General features: G+C 35.2%; 3 protein-coding genes across 4 annotated transcripts; 1 reads left to right on the top strand and 2 right to left on the bottom strand.

Moving 5' to 3' along the window:
• The first annotated feature begins 126 nt into the window (after positions 1-126).
• LOC135106967 (rab3 GTPase-activating protein catalytic subunit-like) lies at positions 127-15420 on the top strand. 2 transcript variants are annotated; one of them, XM_064016449.1, is made up of 15 exons: positions 127-245; positions 1461-1644; positions 2763-2843; positions 3160-3379; positions 3473-3609; positions 4478-4682; positions 5028-5263; positions 6452-6738; positions 8079-8367; positions 8503-8816; positions 9091-9237; positions 11335-11636; positions 12704-12929; positions 13461-13734; positions 14208-15420. In XM_064016449.1, exons 1-14 carry the CDS (start codon positions 225-227, stop codon positions 13713-13715), a joined length of 2904 nt encoding a protein of 967 aa, XP_063872519.1. In that variant the 5' UTR covers positions 127-224; the 3' UTR covers positions 13716-13734; positions 14208-15420. The 2 variants fall into 2 exon arrangements, with proteins under 2 accessions (XP_063872519.1, XP_063872518.1); XM_064016448.1 differs by having other exon boundaries at positions 13461-15420.
• Positions 15410-19727, bottom strand: LOC135106971 (perlucin-like protein). Its single transcript, XM_064016452.1, has 4 exons — positions 19107-19727; positions 18310-18413; positions 17282-17414; positions 15410-16453 (listed from the first exon to the last, which is right to left on the bottom strand). The coding sequence occupies exons 1-4, from the start codon at positions 19294-19296 to the stop codon at positions 16299-16301; spliced, it is 582 nt and encodes a 193-aa protein (XP_063872522.1). The 5' UTR covers positions 19297-19727; the 3' UTR covers positions 15410-16298.
• On the bottom strand, positions 19513-22939 carry LOC135106970 (pulmonary surfactant-associated protein D-like). Its single transcript, XM_064016451.1, has 4 exons — positions 22686-22939; positions 22189-22289; positions 20334-20460; positions 19513-19933 (listed from the first exon to the last, which is right to left on the bottom strand). Exons 1-4 carry the CDS (start codon positions 22900-22902, stop codon positions 19776-19778), a joined length of 603 nt encoding a protein of 200 aa, XP_063872521.1. The 5' UTR covers positions 22903-22939; the 3' UTR covers positions 19513-19775.
• Between the last annotated feature and the right edge of the window lie 619 nt (positions 22940-23558).

The raw sequence follows: 23558 nt of genomic DNA, 5'->3' as shown, positions 1-23558 counted from the left end.
TATCTTATAAATATTTTAACGGCAATAATACCATGATTAAATTTTAGTATATAGTTTATTATTCGGATGATCAATATTAGTAATCGCAGATATTAACTTCGTCTTGGATCAAAGGTTTTGTCTCACATCTCTCTGATATTTACATCTGTCAGCTGTGGCGAGGTCAGCTGGTGCGTCGTGAGTTTAGGAACAAAAGCTGACATCCCTTCTAAGTTAAAGAAGAAATGGGACCACAGGATGGAGGGGTAAGTATTCTGAAATTACACTAATGAGCTTGATCAAACCAATGCATTCTTAGGAGTGTAAAAAAAAAAAAAAAGGAATTTTAAGGAATCGCCCACACACCGTCCGTAGTTGCTGCTCTCTCTCTCTCTCTCTCTCTCTCTCTCTCTCTCTCTCTGAAAGACTATTATCTGCTTGCAGTTATTATCCTTGTTTACACAATAGAAATAAACAGTAAATACTGATATGCAAATATTTATAAAACCTTTCAAGCGGAGAGAAGAGAGACGACGGTTCCACAACATTTTCTCGTAATTTTGATGTACGTGAATGCATGTCATTCTTTGGCATTTTGAGCTACGTCTTGTGAACAACTTACCAACGTATATAAAATGATTAAAGCAATTTCAGTCTCATTCCATAAAGTACAAATGCCTGTATTTGGTTCATTCCTCTTCCATATTGCACTATTATTTTAATCACTTACCAAGTGGATAAGCTCTGCTTTAAATTTAGTTTCAATGGCACTGATCAGGTTGACCACATCAAAGCAACTGACAGGTAAATATAAAGCACAGAGAAATCATAGATATAAATTTCACAGTAGTGGATAGTGAAAAGATATAAGTGAAGAGGTATGGGAAGCTTATGTCCTACATTTAATCATAGAGGCTGATGATTCTCTTGATTTATTTCTGTATCACAGCTTGAGAATCAGGAAAGAATAATTCAAACACACTTGCATGGCTAAAGTCTGTTCAGCTAAAGAAAAAGTAAAAATGAAACTGGACGTGTATAGTTATATATACTTGGGAGTTATTTAGGGTGGGTGAATGTCATATGGATGCGGCAATTTTGAAAGGATTTGGTAAAAGTTAGGATGGCAGTGGTAGGGAATGTTAGGAGATAATAAATCTAAGCAACACTTGGTATAAAACAGTTTAAATCTTGAAATAAAGAAAATAAGAGCCATAGGAAATGTTAGTCAGAATGAGTCAAGAAATAATTATTCATTTACAATTACAGTAGAGTAGATGTATTATTGAACTAAAATATGTACTAGAAGATCTAAATGTAGTTACTAAAGTACACTTAACAAGAAGAAAATATCTTAAGCATAGGCATTTAAAAAAAAAATGTATATGATCCTTTAACATTACAGTTTCTAGATTGAGGATATTAATTTGTCTTTAGAGGTAAAAGTATTTATTTTCATGGGTCATATTTTATTTTTACAGGATCAAGAAGTGTTTGACATTGTTGATTTCACAACTGCATCAGACTGGGAATGTTTTATTGCTGCAACAGAGGAAGCCATTCATGAGTGGAGGTTGTCAGGGGAGGGCAACCCTTCACCACTCACCAGGGGTCAGCTAGCAACTGCAAAATGGAGTGAGAGAAAAGTTACTATCAAGTTTGCTGGTGAGTTCATATTGCAAGCCCAAATATTGTCAGTTTAGGTCAGTATAATTTTGTGCATGTCTTTGCATTTTCAAAATAGGACTTGCACATATAGGTTAATAATGAAATCTAAATGTGTGTCATAGGTAAAACTTTAGTTCTTAACCAATAGATAATGACCGTGTAGCAATATGAGGTTTCTTTTCCCCGAGTGATATTAACAAATCCTGAAACTTTATAATGTTCCTGTCCCAGACCTCAAAGAGTCTTGTATGATTGTTTGAAATGTAAGAAATAAATGGAATTCTAGCTGAACAAAATTTAGTAATGTGTGTCTACTTGTTATGGTTTATAACTCTAGTGATAATAGGCACTTATGGAAGAATATTAGCTTGATCTAGAGTGATTCATTTAACTAAAGCAGCTGAGTCTGTTTTTACATATATTTCATTTGGGCAGGCTGAAGTGTATATCTTCTTAAACAAGGATCGTGAAGCAAAGAAGCAAATCATATACACCAGGTATACATTATATGCAAGGGTTGTGTTCTGTGAAAAGCTCTCATGATGAGAATTCGCATATATGGAACCTATCATCCCAGTAATATAAGATGTTATGTTCCATGACCCATTTTTTAACCCGCTGAATATTTATTCTGGCACCGTTTCACTAAAATAAAGCACTAAAGCAACAGTAAAACACATTAGTAAAAATAAATTGTAAAATATAATATGAAAAGACATTTTAATCAAACAAAAATTTGAAATTATGGGCTATGTGCAGTGCAAGGAAAGTGCAGGAAAACATTTACATACACCGCGTCTAGTGTGAATTGCACACCCTGCCTCACCAATCAGTCACACTGCTGCTGCTACTCACATAATAGGGATTTTTTCTCTCATATTGAGAATACTTGGCACATTTAGGTTAGTTGCATATGGTAGAATTTGCATATTTTGAACTTGCATATATCATTTACCCAGTGAGTATATGATGACTGACAAGATATCAGAGAAATATGATGGAAATGGTGGTAATTTCCTCAGTACATATTGCATTATAGTGATATAATTATTTGTGTAAAAAAAAATGTCTTTAGTTTGCCTTTTAAGAGGAAATTTTTTTTCTTTTTTTTACAGACTTTCCATTTGAGATGACCCATCATAGCATTGTCAGTGAAACTGTTGAGTCACCACCTGATGAACCTGAGCCAAGTACTGGTAAGCCCTAAGGCTATATATAATTTTGCTGAGTTTTATTTTACTAAATAAACTTACATAAAAGTTACTTTTTTTTTAAACTGAAACTGGAAATTTTTGTGTTGAATAAGTTTTTAGAAATCAATGGTATATGCATCATGGCTACATTTTAATTAATGAAATATCTTGAATGGCCTTGCAACACATTATAAAAAAAAAGATAAATAATCATGTGTCTGTTTTTATTTGACATCAATAATACCATTGCCCCAAATAATACATTTAGCTTCCTTCAATCATTTAATAATTTCTGGACAATATTCAAACTATGTTCTAGATTTTGATGATGAAGAGGCAGAAAAACTACCCAAAGCCCTTGAAGATATGATGAACAGAGAAAATGATTTCCCTGCCCGAGCACACTGTCTGGTACGCTGGTATGGTCTCAGAGAGTTTGTCACAATCTGTCCATCAAACCCAAATCACCCTATTATGTCTCCATCAAAGGCAAAACTTCTCCTATCTTCAGCAACAATTGCAGCTAATAATACAAACTGGTAAGAACATATTCTTAAAAAACTTATTAGTATATTTTTTTATAAATTTATTTATTTATTAAGAAATGAATGGTTATTGATTGTGTCTTGCAGCCAAGTGCCGATATTTGTGCAAGTTTTGTGGCCAAATGAGAAAATGTACCTTGGTGTTGGCCTTGGGTCTGGTGTGCGGACAGACTATGACATGGTCCACTTCAGGCAGGCTCCACCTCAGTGTACACATCTTACTGGTAAGCTTTCTATAGTACTCTGAGGAGTGTTCTCCATTATAATGTCCTTTAATCAGAGGTGGGCACTGCTAACGGAGAAGTTAATTTTGCTAACCAGTAATCTACTAAATAAAAAGTTAGCTTCGTTAATGCTAAACTGCTAAAGAAATTAATGTCAAATGCTGACTTTTATTATATGGTATTTTGGATCTAAAACTTTAAAAACAGTCTTAGAGAACTAAAATTTTATTATGTAGATTATTATATATGTGACATAGTCACACAATTAATAGCATACTTGCCTGACTGTTGGAGACACACACACAACAAGCAGGAAAAAAAAACCTGTATGAATTATATTAGTGGTTTCCTAAGTTAGCAGAAATGCTAATTAGCTGATAAAAAGTTAGCTTCAGTAATTAGTAGTTAGCATATTTGTGGAACCATGCCCCACTGCCATTAATTGAGGTTATGCTTGGTAAAACTCTAGAAAAGGAAATCCCCCTAGAAACACTCTCTCTCTCTCTCTCTCTCTCTCTCTCTCTCTCTCTCTCTCTCTCTCTCTCTCTCTCTCTCTCTCTCTCTCTCTCTCTCTCTCTCTCTCTCTCTCTCTCTCTCTCTCTCTCTCTCTCTCTCTCTCTCTCTCTCTCTCTCTCTCTCTCTCTCTCTCTCTCCCACATAGTACTATCTTCTCCCCTTAAATTGAACTGGATTAAGAACTTTCCAAGTTTTCTGATTTTTAAGTAGAGTACAAGATCCAATGACACAACCCAACAGTACTTTTAACAGTGCTCCATGTCACTTAAAACAAGTGAATATTCTACCCATGGTTGTGTACTAATTACTCAGATTGCATGTGAATATGTCACATATATTTACATGTTCACAGGACTCTTGGATGTGTTCAAAAACAAGCTGCAGTGCTGTGTAACATCACCTCCTGTCTTGGTGTCTGTGAGGTTTACTTATGTTCTCACTGAGTGGCCACACACCCTGTGGACACAACAGCCTCCAGATTTTGATGCTACACTTACTGAGGTTGGCTTCTCTGATCTGGGAAAGCTGCCCTTTGGTGCTTTAAGTGATCCTGTTAGGTGAGTATGTAAGACTTAAGTCAGTGTCCAAGATATTAAGAAATATCCGCTCATGATGATTGCTACCATTTTTGACTTATTGAATGCATACACTGATTTTGCTACCTTCATTGTGTTATGCATTGATAGGACACTCCAACATTCATAACATCAGTAACTGTCATGGAGATATTTATGCAGATTTTTCAAGCTAAAATCTGTTGTTAAGGTTTTAGCAATGCCCAAACCATGATGACAGTATATATGATAATTCTGATTACATATTATACATTTTCTTTGCAAAGTATGCCATCATAAGATCTTTAAATTTGTAAGAATGTTATGTATCATATTTCTTATTTGCAGTGAATTGCATCTGTCAGCAACATGGCCTTGTGTGACCGAAGATGTGCTGGTGGACAGTGACGTTTACAGTGACCTTGATCCTGGCTCTGCTCCTTTGTGGACAGCTCGACTTGTCACATCCACATCCCAACCCTGTCTTCTGTCTGAGTACCTGACTGATTTTATTCATGTCTGCAGAAATAACCAGTCAATAAGTCAGATATTGGGACCAGACTACACTCAAGATGTGGATGGAGGTAAGAATCTTATTTTGTATAGGATTTACACCATAATTAAAAATTTTTTTTAGAAATTTTACTTGTTTATTTATTTCTGTGTTATATGTAAATAAGGACAAGTTATGTCTAAAAAACTTTGAATGTAAGTAGAATATGACTATAAGTGTTCTAAGATGTTCACTTATTGTTTGGTTCATTACTTCTCATTTATAACTAATCATTTACTTGTACATTTTCTGCTATTTATAGGATATATATTTTTCTTTCTTGTATACCACTTTATATTGTGATTTTTTATTTTTTTCAGAAAAGTAAAACAACAATCATTATAAATAATTCATATTTCCTGTATATTAGTTTCTCTTCAGGAAACTTTCTGAAAGGGCACATAAATGCTCTCAGGTTATCCATGGAAACCTGTCATTTGATAAGACTAACAAAACACTGTTGGGTGTGGGCAGCTCCTTAATTAGAAATGGCTAGAAAGACAAAGATTCAGCTCATCACATTATCAAGACAGTATCACAAATGTTAATAAAAATCTGTATAATTCATAAAGCAACATAAATGTGTGATCTCAGAATTTGTATGTTGTCAATGCAAAATATGAATAAAAAAAAGTTACACATATGCACATACATGTGCAAGTAAGTAAATTAATAAGGGAGGCAAAGAGTGAAACAAAACTTCCTTGGGAAAGTAAGTATTAGAAAAATGGGGGTAACCCTAATATGTTTGCGTTATGATAGTAGATTATGAAGGTGTGAAGTGCTTGATGTAGAGGATGTGACTACAAGTTAGTTTAGAAAGCCATGATTTGAAAAGTGATTTAGTCTTAGAGATATAAATAATGTGTATCCTGGTTTTGAGAGTTAGTTTTGGAGGAAAATACACCAGCTGTGAAATAGTAAGAGTTAAGTGAAAGATCCTTTGAGATTGTATGAACTGTCCAGAGAATGAATGAAAAAGGACACTTCGAGAACTTCTGAAGGGCAAACTAAGGAAGTACAGGTGAGAAAATGCGACTTCTTGTGTGGAAGAAGATCAGACATTATGTGAAGAGAAAGATGATGAGGTGACACTTATGAAGGTGTATTGTGTGTATAGGGTAGTTATGGACATTTTTGTCATGGCCATCTCTTGTACCTAAATGGTAGTGAAATATGAAACATACTCCTTGTAATAGTAAAAAAATTTATATTTCAGAAATTGCAGAATTCTCCTCAGCACTGGACCGTTTAACAGAACCATCTGTACCCAGCCTGTCCTCTGTGGTAGGGCGAGTGCGGAAGGGACACAAAGGTGCCCGGAAGTTTGTTAGTGCCCAATCAGGGGAAAATAGCCCAATACCAACTGACATCCTCATTCCAATACTAAACTACCTATTTCCTGATGCTGAGGGAGATGACCCTAGTGATCCCTATCCAAGTACTCTGACCCAAGTGCCTGAGTGGTTGGCCCCTAATGGAGAAGCTGCTGACCATCCTTTGAAGGTAAGAAATTAAAATATATAAAAACATAATACTCATTAAAGAAAACTAATAATTTTGTCAAAGACAAAGTTTATTTTTATCTGCAAATATTTTAGAGGTCATTTGCATACTTGTTTCCATGCTTTGCAGTAGGTTGTGTACACTATATTCAACCAAAGTGGTAACCTTTTATCTTTAGTATCATTCCCTTATTTACAAACTACTTTTCATGAAATTTCACACCAAGTTGTTACATCATTGCTTAAGTTTTCAACAGTGACTTTTAAGCTGTTAGCAGTTTTCAGTGAATTTGAGGAATATTTGTCTTTGACATGTATAGGAGTTAAACTCAATTCATCAGTCTTCTTTCTATCTTTCTTATTGTCTTCTATTAGTAGTATCACTGCAGTACCATGTGTAGGTAATTATATTCTTTGATTTTGCATCTACATATATGTACAGTTTTATTGTACATATTATCAACTCTTGCATTTATATGTATCTTGTTAAAATCCATATAATTATGAACAAGTAAACATGACATATATCTTTGTCTTATGCTCCATTGTAAAGTATTTTCCCTTATTCCATATACTGTTGGCATGTTCCATATTGCTTCCCAGTCTGTCATGTTAAATATCTAACTCAGATCCATTGATGCACCAAACATTTGATTCTACTTTGCTAATCTTTTCTCTGTTATCCATCTCAAATGGAAGTGTGATGTTTTCCATTCTACATTTTACAAATTTTACTTTTTATTGTCTATTCATTCTATTCATTCATTTATGATTTTATCATGTATCTAACCACTAGCATGCTATAGTCAGTGTAGGTTGTAGGTAAACTAAGCTGATTTGTAAGTCATGTCCATTGTCTCCTCCCTTCATTGGTACCCATAATGTTCCTGCCACTGCCCCAATATTTCACTTTCAAGATATTTTCAATCACATTATCACTTATCCTTGCCCTAAGCTTTTTAAAAAAATGTGAATGAAAAATAATAACATCAGGGTATTAACATATGTGGGTTGGACTTTGTATATCAAATTATTTTTCTGAAGGTTTATTGTATATATATGATCTTTAGAAATTAAGATTTAGTATGTGTATAACATGTCATCATATTTCAGTCATATTTGTGGTTGAAAGATGAAAATTACATTACAGAGGCACTAACTTACAGTTTGATTGATATTCTAAGCCTTTACCATTTGTGTATACCTGGGAAGGACAGAAAAATCATAAATATAGCAAAAAGGTACATGTATTATAAGAATTTCGGTAAGGCCTTAGATAAGTTTTCTGCTGCTCACGTATATATTAATTATTGCAATAAATAATTTTCTTTTCATATCCAGGCCCTTTTAAGTAACATGAAGAGCAGTGGCGTTGATGGCCTAGTGTGGCGCTTGGCTGTTGTGCTGTGCCATGTTGCTCACTCTCTTGGAGGACTGCCTGCTGCAGCCCACCTCTGGCATGAGGTTATATTAGAGCTGAGGTTCCGGTGGGATCATGCAGTGCTCATTCCTGGCGTGAGCAGTGGAGTGCCAGACCTTGCCTCCACCATACTGCACCAAAAGTTCCAGATGCTGAACTGCTGTATCAATCGTAGAAAGGCCAGGGAGCAATCATCTTCATCAAAATCAAGTAAGAAAAGTGGGAGATGACATGTGAACAAATTTGGAGCCTTGCCTGACAACTAATTTTTATTTTGTATTGTTTGTATTGATTTTCTATGCTATGGTATTAAAACACAAATGGAAATAATTGTTATTTTCTTAGGTAATGAGGATGGTGATGATGAAGATGAATTTTATGAATGTGATGAGGATATGGAAGAGGACGAAAAGTCAAATGGCAGCCGTTCATCTTGGGATAAGCCAGAAGGCCGCATCAAGCGCTGTGCCAAGCTTCGTCTTTTGAAGACCAATGAGCCACTCTACATCCCTTTCACTCAGGAACCAGCTCCCATGACAGAGGACCGTCTTGAGGAACATGCTGGAGTGCTCTTGCGTTTGGGAACTGATGCTCTAGGATCCCAGTTGCGTGCCCGCATGATGTCTGCATCATTGCTTTCAGACATGGAGTCTTTCAAAGTACGTACATTTCGTATTACCAAGCTAATATTTCCCATATAGGAGAATAGCTAAGCCAAGGTGTCACCAGGCATACATTCACATGCATATTTATGATCATCCATGTGAAAATAAAACTTGCTGTTTCAACAGTGAAGATGTCAATAATAATAGCATTACTGACCATTAGGCATAAAATATTTTCATTTCAATAGAATAAAAATCATAATATTATATCATGAAGTACAATGAAATGGGATCCTTCCAAAGTGAATTAAAACAATAATATTTTCAGGCTGCCAATCCTAGCGCAGTGCTAGAAGATTTTGTGCGATGGTATTCCCCTAGAGACTGGATTGAAGAAGAAGGGAGTGATCCAAATCAGCCTCCACAAGGTAGCCTGAGCACAAGGATGCAAATTCCTGGAAATATGTGGAGAGAAGTAAGTTTTCATTTTTCCTGCCATTTGTTATCACAGTAATGTAACCTATCAGATGTCCATCATGTAGGTATATATTGGCCTGCTTCATTGCTGCAGTGCCAGTGACAGATTCATGTCACCATGATTTAGAACATTTTTATGGCTAACATCTATTAATCTCTTATTATATATATATATATATATATATATATATATATATATATATATATATATATATATATATATATATATATATATATATATATATATATATATATATATATATATACATATATATATATATATATATATATATATATATATATATATATATATATATATATATATATATATATATACTCGTATATATATATATATATATATATATATATATATATATATATATATATATATATATATATATATATATATATATATATATATATATATATATATATGATAATGTATCTATAACATCTAGGTAATTCTAGCTTGTGATAAACAGTTTTTATAAATGTATGTAAACTGAGAAGCAAGTAGCATTTGGATGCTGTACAAGTGAATGAGAGGGAACAGGGAGGTACTATGGTGATCTACTGCATGAATGAGGCAAAGGTATACAAAATTATTCCTTTCTCTTTATGTGCAACATTTGTTTGGTTATTTTTTTTCCACCTTGAATAAAAGATATCTACCACAGACTTCTTGCTTATTTACAATTTCTAGGTGTTTGATATGCATCTTTTTAATAAGGTGGATAAACCTGTGTACAAGTAAAATAAATTGGCAGAAGTTGTGGCAGGTTTAACAGTATGAGGAGCAACTAATAAGTGAAAAATAATATAATTTAGATGCCTGCTGCTAAAGAAAAAAATAAAGAAAAAATTTGCATATTGTTAAGTATGAATTGTCTCATATTCCATCATTGGATGCATTGTATCCCATTGCAAAGATAGTGAAATTCTAAGTAAAAGATTGCAAAGTTAAATTCTACAATGTTTTTTTACTTTATAATTACTAAATTTATGGAAATGAACTAGCTTATGTCACTAAAATCCATCTCTGTAAATCGATATAGAAGAATAGTTAAAGTAGATTACATTACCCTATAACTAACATTCAAAAGTAAATAAGCCAGAAATCTGTGTTAGCTATCTTTTATTCAGGGTGGAAGAGAAAATTAGTAAACAAATGATAAATGCACCCAAATAGAGATGGGGATAATTTGCTATATCTTTGCCTCATTCATCCAGTAGATTACCATGGAACTTCCAAGCTTCCTTTCATTCACTTGTATTGCATGCAAATGCCACTTGGCCCTCTGTTTATTTAAGTTTATGACAGGTGTTTATCTTAGGCCAGAACTACCTAGATGCTGGAGGCACATTGCCATAATATAAGGTCTCCTCCATTGCCTAGGATTAAGTAATTTAGGAAAGAATTTATAATATTCAGCTGTATGGATTCTGTTGGATAGTATTAGAAAATTATTCCCAAATAAGATAAGGAGCAAGAGAAAATTAAAATATAGCATTTTTCATGGAGGATGGCAATTAACTTTCTTCTGGCTTTGAACAAGTAATTTCATTTTGTAGTGACCAAAGATGTCACTGTTAGGTCCCAAAAATTATCTTGGGACCTAACAGTCGTTATGGTCATTATGGTCTTGACATTTAAGGTGGTATACTCTGTTCTCTTGGTCAGGAGTTCAATCATTAGGAAGGGTCTATCATGATGTATATTTATCCCACCTTCAGATCAATTTCCCAGTTCTTCTGTGAAGTGACTGACTGGGCAATAATATTGCATTGAATATGCATGATATTAACAATGGGACATAGGGATACAACTCTGATGAAAAAAAAAATCATGATTGTATGTACAAGTGATGGGTGACCAATTACACAACATTAATAGCACCAGTGCCAATGCCTGCATTTTTTTTAAATTTCCCAGGAAGTATTCCTCCCCAGAAAAAAATAATAAATAAATAAATAAATAAAACGATAAATAAGTAAATAAATGACATAAAATGAAGAAAATAAAAAAAAAGGATGACCCTTTGTAGCTTGCATATTACAATACAGGCACAGGTATTGATTTTTGTAATACCTTTAGGTGTGGACTAATGCCAAGCCAGTGCCAGCTAGACGTCAGAAACGGCTTTTTGATGACACTCGAGAGGCTGAACAAGTGTTACATTGGCTAGCATCACTGGGTCCTGGTTCCTTGTGTTGCAACCTCCTACCCACCGCCACCCATGCCTCACTCTGTCGCCTTGCTGAGGAGAGACTGCTCTTTGACCTTCCTGCTCCCAGTAGTCTGCCACAACCATGCCACAGCAGTTCATTAGCTACAGTGTTGGATGTGATCACTCAGAGGGCTGTAAGGCTCTCTCGCCAACCTCCTGATACCAACAAGTAGGAATTTTTAATATATGTATATACAGTAATGATTGTTATGATTCATATGTCACCTGTTATGTGTGAGCCCCCCAAAAAATTTAATTGCTTATTAATCCTGGTTGAGTCAGTATAGCATAGATCAGGGAAACATAGGTCTCAATGTTATGGCCACAGCTTTCCTTCCCCAATTGGATACTAGTGACTGTTGATGCACAATGTGTAAGACACTTCTTGTCTGTTGCCTCATCTATCATACTCTGCCCATTGAAAAATGAATTTTTATGATTGTGTATATATATTTTTTGTGATACTTTTGCTTATTTACTACTTGAATTAGTACAGTTTATACATTTCATTGAGATACTGTATATCAGAGTTCAGATTACTGTCTGGGGTAATGGGTTCTGACACAGATTAACTAACTTTCCATTATTTCTTATGGTAAAAATAGCTTCAGAATCTGAACTTTTCACAATCCAAACAGCCTCCTGTAATTAATTAACTTCAGATTCTGAGGCACCACTGTATATGGTTTGTGGTTTTTTGAGGATCACTTTAAAGCCCATTTTCATGGTATATTTGGAGGGTACAGTGTATTACACATATCTTACATTTAGGATGTCACAGTTACTGAGAATGTACACATCTCCATATTCCATTTGTGTTGTAAAAGGCAACTGTCAGAAGTATGGGCTGAGTGATAGAAAAATAGTTTCTTGGTAATAAGCGGGTTGTATAATTTATCATAGCTTTCAGGTTTTCAAGCACTTTGTAGAAAGTTATAGTGTATATAAAAGAGAAGCATGTTATGGAAGAACATTCTGAGGAACATATTCTCAATAATTTTCTGTCAACTAAAATGGCTTCTTGTTTATAGGGTTGAAGTTGAAAGAATAGACATATATAGTCTAGTGATGAACTTTATGGATATCTTAGTCCATTTATATTCATCAAGCAACTTTCTTAAGTGATTAGAGTTATGTCCAGTGATTTTGCTGAAAAGTAGATTTACCCCATCCAATGTTAGTAGGATTACCATGTTTTTTTACACCAATACTGACACAATATATTTATTTCTTTAGATATCAAGAGCTTGCAGAACAAATAGCAGAAGTAGAAGTTTGTGTGGCACGGGCCCAGAGTGTACGCCACAAGATATTAGGAGATGCTGCAAGGGCTGAAGGATCCTCTCAACATTTAGAGGAACTTGTGCTCAGACTCCTAGACTCCCCAGAGGTTAGCCTTGAGGGTGGACCTCGAGGACCTGCTGCTTTGGCAGTCCGCAAACTGTTTCAGCAAGCTCGGAAGGTAAGTGTTCTCTTCATTTTCTCATGATTTTCATCACTGTTCACAGTAATTCATAGAAGTAATTTTAATATAGTTAGTTAAATATAACTGTGAAGCTAAAGGCTTGATAAAAACAAATAATTTAACTGAATTAAGAGATACTTTATTATTTCCCAAGGTGGACTTTTTTTTTTTTATGTAGGAAGGACACTGGCCAAGGGCAGCAAAAATCTAATAAAAAAAAATGCCCACTGAAATGCCAGTCCCATAAAAGGGTCAAAGCAGTGGTCAAAAATTGATGAATAAGTGTCTTGAAACCTCCCTCTTGAAGGAATTCAAGTCATAGGAAGGTGGAAATACAGAAGCAGGCAGGGAGTTCCAGAGTTTACCAGAGAAAGGGATGAATGATTGAGAATACTGGTTAACTCTTGCTTTAGAGAGGTCTGTGTTATAAGTAAAATGAATAAAAGCCATGTTGAATAAGCATTTATAAACTCTATTTATGATTCAGTGCACTGGGGTTCTATCTATTACCATTTTTGTTTCATCAAGGCATCACTGTTACTGGATGATTCCCCCCAAGATGATTTCTCACTCCCTGAGCACCGCCAATCCTATGGCAACTCTGGTCATAGTGGGGCAGTGAGTGAACTTGGAAAGCCCATGGGCAGAGAATATCTCCTGAGGACCCTGGTGCCCTTCCCGACAGCCTATTCTCGTCCTGTACCACACCGCATGTTTGCAGTGCTGCTTCCAAATGAATTCCGTCTCACTGGAGCATTTTCTCAAGATACCACTTTTAGTTGAGAACATTAATTTGTAAGAGGTGTGTATTGCAATATATTAGATTTTGTTTAGCATACAAAGAGTCTATCAGAATAATCATAAAGACTTTTAAAACACTTTTCACATAATTTTCACATATTAAGAGTGAAATACATCTTACAGTAGATAATTTTTTATCATTCTCTTGTTCCAGCTTCTTTTTGATAATCCTCCCAGAAGGATTACCATAACAGTAAAGTCAACATGCATCCCATGGAGATTTTTTTTTATTCATGACTGATTTTTTTTCCACAGCTTTCCCCACTTTTGCCCTCTTGATCTATTCTCTTTACATGTATAATGTAACTTTCCAGATGTAATGTAACTCTCTCTCATTGAATACAGGTGCAAGCTTATGTGCTTTATCTTGTGGATAGCTCTGTTAATAATATTGCTCCTCTTTATATGACATATCCTTTTTACCAGTTATTTCCAATGCTTGATTTTTTTTTTTTTTTTTGTCTCCATATGTAGGTCTTGGTGTGCTTCATGAGGTGGCATCACATGTGCTTAAAACACTCAGCACTCCTCTTTTCTTAGGATATTGCAGAGGGATTCAGTAAATCTATGCTGTACTCATTACTTTTTTACTGTATACGAGTATATCTGCATGGTACTGTCTTGTGATATATATATATATATATATATATATATATATATATATATATATATATATATATATATATATATATATATATATATATATATATATATATATATTTATGTTATATTAAACAAAATAATGATATGATGTATTGATTTTTTCATCTAGTACCACTTGTACTGAAGTAAGATTTTTTCAACATTAAATTATTGGTATGCAAAAGTCCTCATACATTTGTCCTTATGTCATAAGGCTTAGATGGTATGGCTGGAATTTCTTATATAAATGCATTCTCTTCTCTCTTTTTAATAGTACCATATGCAGTGAATCTCTAGCTTTCAAGTGTGTTATGATTCAAGAAACCCATCATTCTGTACCAAACAGATTCAAACAAGCAACCAGAAGCTTTAGCAACTGTTAATATTAATCATGTGAGAGAAAAGGTGGTAGGTGCTCAAGATTTGTTTTCCCTTTTTCATAGATTGTGTAATTATAAGTACATAATACCCTCTTGTATGCATGTGTGTGTTTGTGTGTGTGTATGTTGAGACAGAACATGATGTTTCATCTCAGCTACAGGTGAATAATAGCTTGTTATAAAGATTGATAGGTGTGTGTGTGTGTGTGTGTATGCTTTCTTTTAAATAATTTATAGCTCTACCAGTATATTTTAACCTTGATCACATCATGAACATTATCAACTTTCATACTTTGTCTTTATGATGAGTTAACACTTTTTTGTCCTTCCCCCAGTGACCATATTTATTATTATTATTATTATTATTATTATTATTATTATTACTAGTAGTAGTAGTAGTAGTAGTAGTAGTAGTAGTATTGTTATTATTATTATTTTTTCTTTCTTTATTTTTTTATTTCGGGGGGTGATAGGTTGTCTATTGATATCACTCCCTAGACCTATGACTCTCTTGCTTAATTTTTCCAGTTGTCTTATTCTTATTTTTTTTTATCCCAGAGCAGAGATTAGTATTCATGTTTGTAGAGATTAGGCTTTGCATGAAAATTATTTTTCATATCGAATTTATTCAAATATATGGTGAATAAACTCATATTTTTCAATAATCAACTTTTATTCATTACACTTTTATGAAAAGATATATTTTCCCTTACAGCTTTTTATAAAAAGAATATTTTCATTTTATGTCTACATATATAAAAATCTGTCTTTTTTATGTATGATGGACTCTGGCCAAGCTGGTAAAAAAAAAAAAGAAAAAGAAAAAGACCCACTGATGATGTCAGTTCTGAAAGAGAACTGTGTGAAAGAATATCCAAAATTATGTGTCTGGAAATCTTCCTCTTGAAAGAGTTTAAGTTACATGTAGTGGGAAACACAGAAGATTGTAAGTGTTCATGACACTATTCTGAGTCACTTTTTTTTTTATGGAATTGACATGCTAATATAATTTAGACTTGTCACATATAATACAAGATTCTAGATAATGCAGAAAAGAAGGGAGAAAGGCATAATTTTATGACAAGATGTGTAAGATGAAGCAATTGTTCTGATGTATGTGATCATGTTTCTCCTTCTAACATAGAATGACATTGTCCTTTGAGCACATCTTGAAATGTAAAGGTGACTTCCTGCCTTCTTGTCTGCATTATTTTGGAAGTAAGATTTTGAACAAATGAGTATTACTTTGGTGATGTGATAATTTGGTATCTTAATTTTGATTTATTCATGGACAACTGACATCATTACACTAAGCAGTACTACAGTGATATGCAGAGGGATGACTTACGATATATGATGGAGCCAAAGAGAGTATGTTTAGTTGTGGAAGCATGAAAGAAAGAAGGCTGGGAATGAGTGGAAAGTAAAGGCTGCATTCCAGCACAGTTTGGTCTTATTGTTGAGTCTCAGTGTTATTACATGAAATCAATTCCTTCAGTTATCCTTTGATATTGTTTTCTTCTAGTGAAAGAAATTCCACAACTTACTCATCCATAAATTCACACACATAACCTTCTCCTTTGTAATGACATGGGAGATCATTCCACCCAGGAAAGACTGTGGATTTGTGTAGACAGTCTTCTCCACCAGCGTCATCTGGTTGACCAGCTTCATAGTTGATGTAATTCAAAGACTGACCTGTAAAAGTTTTATCTGTGTAAAGTATGAGCAAGAAATAATTGTGTACACTGTCATCATTATCACAGCCAGAATTTCTGTTCACCCCCATACCACCACCACCACCATGAATGTCATCATCATTTTAGAAAATTTTCCTCATACAGCCAGAGCTGGTTCTAGCCATTTTGGCACCCTAGGCAAGATTGCCCCTCTCCCTACTCTCTCCTAACACACACACACACACACACACACACACACATATAGTAGAGCAATTGATATAATTCAAGAGAGAGAGAGGTTGGGCAGACTGTGTTTATTTAGACTTAAAAAAGATAAGGTACCACACCAGAGACTACTATGGAATATTCAAAATGTAGGGAGTTTGCAAGGCAACACACTGAATTGGATTACAGACTTCTTGAGCGACAGAGAAATGAGAACAGTAATAAAGGGAGAAAAATCAGAATGGTGTAGAGTTACAAGTGGAGTACCACAGGGGACAGTCTTAGCCCCCATAATGTTTCTGGTGTTCAGAGTTCAGAGCTCATACTGACCAATCTTTGGGTTGGACTGAGACCAATCACACAACACACTGGGACAATGAGGTCACAACTCCTGGACTTACATCTTGTACCTACTCACTGTTAGGTGAGCAAGGGCTACACGTGTAAGGAGACACACCCAAATAATCTCTGTCCGACCAGGGGATTGAACCCTGGCCCCTTGGTTGTGAGCCGAGTGCACTAATAACTATGCTAACAGACCGTGCTGTGTGTGTGTGTGTGTGTGTGTGTGTGTGTGTGTGTTTTCACTCACTCACTTTCTAATGGTCATAGTCATACATACCTGTGACACTATCAATAAAGTTCCCTTCCTCTTGCTCATCACTGCCGCTGATCCAGTACACTGGAAATGGCCATTGTGCACTTACAAAACTGATGCCAATGATCCTGCTAATTTGCAGGTCCTCCTCTTGATTCTGTTAAAGTATTGTTAGTACTATATTTATTTTACATGAAGAGATGACTATGTATACATACATTTTTAATATGTTGTACATGCAATCAACAGAAGAGTTCTGAAACATGGAATAACCAATTTGATAGTCTTTTTCTTGAAATTGCTAAAGCAATGGACAGATATAAGAGCAGAAGACAACGTGCTATTTTCTTGAAATGACTAAGCCAATAATAGACAAATATAAACGTACATGAGAACGAGTTACATAATTTATTAGTGAAAAGGATAGTGAACTGAAGATACATGTGCAGGGATAGTTTTTCATAAATAAGGAAGAGACACTGGGTAGAATGATGACATGGGAAAGGGAGATATGTAGTTAAGAAAGTTCAAAGGAGCAGTGTCCATGTAAATACTGCTAAAGGAAACTATAGTATTGTATTAAAAATATAATATAATAAAATTAAAGCTGCAAGAAGTTAATAGAAAGTCCCTGTATAAAACATACTTACCAAGTGTGTGTGTGTGTGTGTATGTGTATATATATATATATATATATATATATATATATATATATATATATATATATATATATATATATATATATATATATATATATATATATATATATATATATATATATTAGGTAAATGTCCTTTTATTAATCCGTCCACATAACACTCCAGAGTAAAGCATATATATGTATGAAGCATCAAGAGCCAGAGGTGAACGCACCAAAAGAGAGGTTAATGGGTTTTAATAAGCGTGTCAACTGTCAGATTATTTTGCTGATAATCGGTTGGCAGTGAAAAAGTAATGAATACGTAAATAAAAAAAAATAAGCATTACTTGTCAGCTATAATACCAGCCATCAGTTTAGGGTTTCAAAAGGGAAGTAAAAGTAAAATACTTGCCGTGGGGAGAGCAAGGCGACCACCCAGCTGCCGACAAGCCTGAAGAGCCTGCGGATGTGTAGCAGCGTGCTCGTACGCCCTATAAGTCTTGCGTCCTGTTGTAGCTGTAATGAAATGATGTACTCGTATTGAGGATGTGAAGGCAAAGCTCATGCAAAGATTAACAAACCTACATGTGAAGTAAACGTTTCCCTATATCTATCCATCTGGCATGGAGTCAAATAAATGTAAGTAGCCTAATTGAAATGTCAGAAAGAGCGTCACTACACATCCGGCACAGCAGAACACCCACTTTGAACATTTTATCGGCGCATTGGTAGACAGCTACCAACTTTAGCTTACTATAACTCAAACATTTTCTTGAGTAGATGATCTATTACACATTACAGTCGATAGTACCTTTAATACAGCACGTAGAGGTGCGTCTGGTTTCACTGAGATAAAAATTTAATGGGCAAAAAAGTATATTTTTCGTATTACTCTTGATTATAGGAACCTCTTTTCATGTATGGGCTCGTTTTGAACATTGAGACGTACTATGGTCAAAATATGCCTAAAGATAAATAAATCAATAATAGACGCAAAAAAAAAAAAAAAAAAAAAAAATGCAAAAAGACAAGTTTGTTGAAATCATGACGCTAACTGTAGAGATACCTAACTTTACCAGCCACCACTAACGAGTCTAGTCCTAGTTGATATAACACAATAATTTACCATATGTTACGTATAACATATTGTTCAAGCATGTTTTTCATTCTACCTCGATTAAGAAACAAAGATGATGAAAGAAAACTCACTGAAAGAAGACTCGTTGAGTATCCTCAGCAAAGCCACTGGTTCCATGGCAATAGGTAAAGTCAGTTGCGCTGCTACGATGGTTTGCGGGGCGGCATGTTGTGTAGGAAAGCTGTGGCTCTCGGCCACCAGCAGAGCCACCACCACCACAGGGACGAAGGCGAGGGCTTGAGTAACTCGCGAGTAAAACATCTCAGGATTCAGAAGCTGGACTGCTTTGTTCGTGCTTTGTCTCACTTTATTTATGGTGCGTTTTTGTCGTTATGTGTAGGCCACGACTGCTGCTGTTGCCAATTTTCTTTTGTTGCATACTAATTGTCTTCATTATTATTTTTTTTTTACATTATTTTCCTTGTTTGTATACATAGATCAGTGCCATCTGCTTCTTAATGTAAAAAAAAAAAAACATACATCCAATGGAAATAACGTAATTATTCATTTGTGTCCATATATGTATACCATTAGTTGTCATACTACGTATGGCAACTAATCGTAAGGCCCCTTCAAAATGAACATTGCCTTAGCTATTAATAAATACAGCGTCTACAGCTCAAGCACTCCTGCTCCTCCACTTTCTCTCTCTCTCTCTCTCTCTCTCTCTCTCTCTCTCTCTCTCTCTCTTTTTGCGAAGAAAAAAAGTAGATAGTTGAAGCAGCTTTCTTTTGTTGACCCTACATGTCCATAAACTCGCATACGTAACCATTTCCAATGTGTGTGCACTGGTGGTCGTTCCAGCCACGAAAGTTCGCAGATTTGTGCACGCAGTGTTCTTTACCACCAGCATTGTCGGGTTGACTAGGTTCGAAGTTTTTGTAACGCAAAGGTTGACCTGTAAAAATTTTGCTTGTGAAAGGTATGAACAAGAAAAAATTGTATTAGTAGTCATCATTTTAACCTTAGCATTTCATCCTCACCACCACAACCACCATCATCATCACCGTCGTCGTTGTCATAATCATCATCATCTGCTTTTCTCACACTAAGGCATGCCTTGATCGCTATCATTGCTTGGAACTGACACATCAAACTTGGATGCAGCCACAACAAACTCTCCCCCAAAACAATCTTCTAAAACCTCACCAGTAGTAAAATTATGAAAACCATCGCCATCAGAGGCTGCAGTATTAAAAGTAATAAAAGTGTGTGCTTAATAAGACTTATGTTATAGTAATCCTGTGTGTGTGTGTGTGTGTGTGTGTGTGTGTGTGTGTCTTTATACATATACATACCTGTCACAATATCAATCATATTTCCTTCCATTTCCTGATCTGAGACGCTGATCCAGTACACAGTATATATGCTCGTGTCAAAGGTGATACCGATGTGCCTAGTTATTTCATGTTCTTCCTCCTCATTCTGTAGAAAAATTCTATTATTATTATTATTTTACCTATTTACTTATTTATTTATTTTTTTATGTGAGGAGCTCTGGTCAAGGGCAAAGAAAAAAAAAAAAAAAAAAGGAGGGCTCCTGAAGCTACCAATCCTTGAAGAGAACAATACAAAGGAATTACCAAAATTAATGGGAAAAGTGTGTTGAAAGAGTTGGAGTTATAGGTTGGAGGAAATACAAAAACAGGCAAGGAGTTCCAGATTTTACTGGTTAAAGGAATGAAGGATTCAAAGTAATGTTTACATATTGCATTTGAGAAATCTCGCGAAAGTTTTGTGCAGGGAGGCTGCAAGATTAAAATATCAGTTAATGTGAAAGTAGCGATATAAGATAGCAAGAGATGTAACCTTCTGGCAAAGAGGGAGAGGCTGAAAGCAGTCAGTTAGAGGAAAGAAGTTGGTAAGACTAAATGCTTTTGATTTTACTCAGTTTAAGAGAACAGTATGAGAGTACTCCATATATGGGCAGATAAGGCATCTGTACAAAGTTGGTAGCTGGTGGGTGACAAAAACTGGCGAAGGCGGCTCAGAACGTCCAAGTGTTTTAGCGAGAGACAAAATGTGAAATTTCTATTTTAGATAATTAGTGAAAGACAGATTATGACAGTAGTGGTAACAGTAATTGATGGAAGGATATGTACATAGTTTGTATAATTTATGAAGTAATAAAAACGGTAACTCATTTGTGACGTATCATAGTGTACGTCATTACTGTAGTTAAATTTAATACATATGAAATATGTGATTAGATTTTGTAAGAATTTCCTTTTGATATATTGATTGTCAAATTATTTTCAAGTCTGCAAGATTTTCTAATATCACGATCCTAAACAAATCACTAATACTCTAAGAGGCAGTTAATATATTCACGAAAGAACTTAAGAACATAAGAAAATAAGGGAAGCTGCAAGAAGCTGTCAGGTCTACACCTGACAACCTCATTATGGAATATATCTACATTTTTTAATTAAAAATAGGCATTTTTATAGACAAAATATTAGGAACTGATAGACATATATATGGATACACGTGAAGAGTAGTGTACAGCAGAGCAAGCATTCATTACACGTTTAACATTTGAAAGTCATTATTTTACTCTTTCCTTCTCTTGAACAAAACTTTGGTGCCAGATGCCAGAGTAAACAGTATTAGGACGTGCAGAACTGAAGAGGGGCTTGATGAGGAGTATCCAGAGGAGGAGGCTGCAATTCTTGGGACAAATACTGAGAACTGGAGGAATGGAAAGGCATTGCTTGCTGGGGAGAGCTGAAGGAGGAGCCGCAGGAAGACAAAGGAAGAAGTTCACGGAGACTTTGATGTAAAACAAAAACAGGAGATGGAGTTTAGCAGATATGGTCAAAGAAGAGAGAAGAGAGGAATGGCGCTCCATGATCGCTGACATCACGTGACAGGCACTTCGGTAAGGCAAGGTAAGAATAGGTAGTGGGGGCGGTAGAGTTGTGGGTGACATACTTGTATGTATCCAGTAGTGTGTGGAAAAGGTAATGCAGAAATGTGTGTTATAGGCAGGAGTTCTCTGGGTTTGTAGAACTAACATGCGGGTTAACTGTCAGAGATTATTTGCCAATTATGGTTTGATAGAAGTAAAGATAAATGTAAGGTAAAGAAGCATTACTTGCCAGCCATAACACCTTTACAGTTTCTACAGGGAAGCAAAATTAAAATACTTGCCGTAGGGAGAGCAAGGCGACCACCCAGCTGCTGACAAGCCTGAACAGCCTGCGATTGTGTAGCCGAGCGCTCATACACTCTGTAGGTCTTGTGTCTTGTGGCTGTAATGAAATGATGTATTGAGGATGTGAAGACACAGCTGTCACAAAGGTCAAATATATATATATATATATATATATATATATATATATATATATATATATATATATATATATATATATATATATATATATATATATATATATATATATATATATATATATATATATATATATATATATATATATATATATATATATGTATCTATGTATGTAGGTATGTGTATTTATTGGTGGCTTATACAGTCACCCATGTGACACTCTTAATTGGGTATCGCATGTGCGTAGTGGATTTAAGGTATACTGTATACATGTGCTCCATACAGTATTGATGTATTATTCGACAGTGTTTTTCATCCTGTCCCAAGTAAGGAACAATAACGGCAGGAGAAAACTCACGTGCTGTATTGAGAGTAGAAGACTCATTGAGTATCCTCAGCAAAGCCATTTGGTTTATAACTATAGATAAACCTAGCTGTGCTGCTCCAAAGTCGTTGTTCATGATTTGCTGGGCGGCATGTTGTGTAGGAAAGCTGTGGCTCTCGGCCACCAGCAGAGCCACCACCACCACCACAGGGACGAGGGCGAGGGCTTGAGGAGTTTGCGGGTGGAACATCTCGGGGTTCAGAAACAAGACTGCTTGTTCGTGCCATGTGGCTCAATTTATATAAGTGTAGGCCACGACTACTGCTGTTGCCAACTACTATGTATTGCACACTGAAAATGTTCATAGGTGTTATAATTATTTTTATATCATTATTCCCGTTAGTATGCGTAAAACAATGCCTCCCTTGCTCCTTTGTGTTAAAGAGATACATGTAATGAATATTATGTGTTTATTCCTCTTTGTGCATATAGATGTATATACGTGTAAGATTTAGTATGACAGAGGTAATAATGATCCGTCCAAAGACATATTGCCTTAGTTATTAATACATACGCACTACACAGTGTCAACAACTTTCTCCTCTAACTACTTTTCCTTTTCCGGCATTTCACCTCTGTCTGTCTGTCTGTCTGTCTGTCTGTCTGTCTCTATATGTTCACCTGTATGTCTCTCTATATCTGTCTATTTGTCTTCACTCTCGTCTCTCTCTCTCTCTCTCTCTCTCTCTCTCTCTCTCTCTCTCTCTCTCTCTCTCTCTCTCTCTCTCTCTCTCTCTCTCTCTCTCTCTCTCTATATGCAACAGCAAGTGAATAAGAAAATTGGATGTTAGCCCTCATCTCAAGAATTTTTGTTCATAAATCTCGAGACGTAATGAGGATACAATA

This window comes from Scylla paramamosain, chromosome 14 (assembly GCF_035594125.1).
Source record: "Scylla paramamosain isolate STU-SP2022 chromosome 14, ASM3559412v1, whole genome shotgun sequence".
NCBI classification, from domain to species: Eukaryota; Metazoa; Arthropoda; class Malacostraca; order Decapoda; family Portunidae; genus Scylla; species Scylla paramamosain.
The sequence above is the reverse complement of the archived record's forward strand: the minus strand, read 5'-3'. Positions and strand labels throughout refer to the sequence as shown.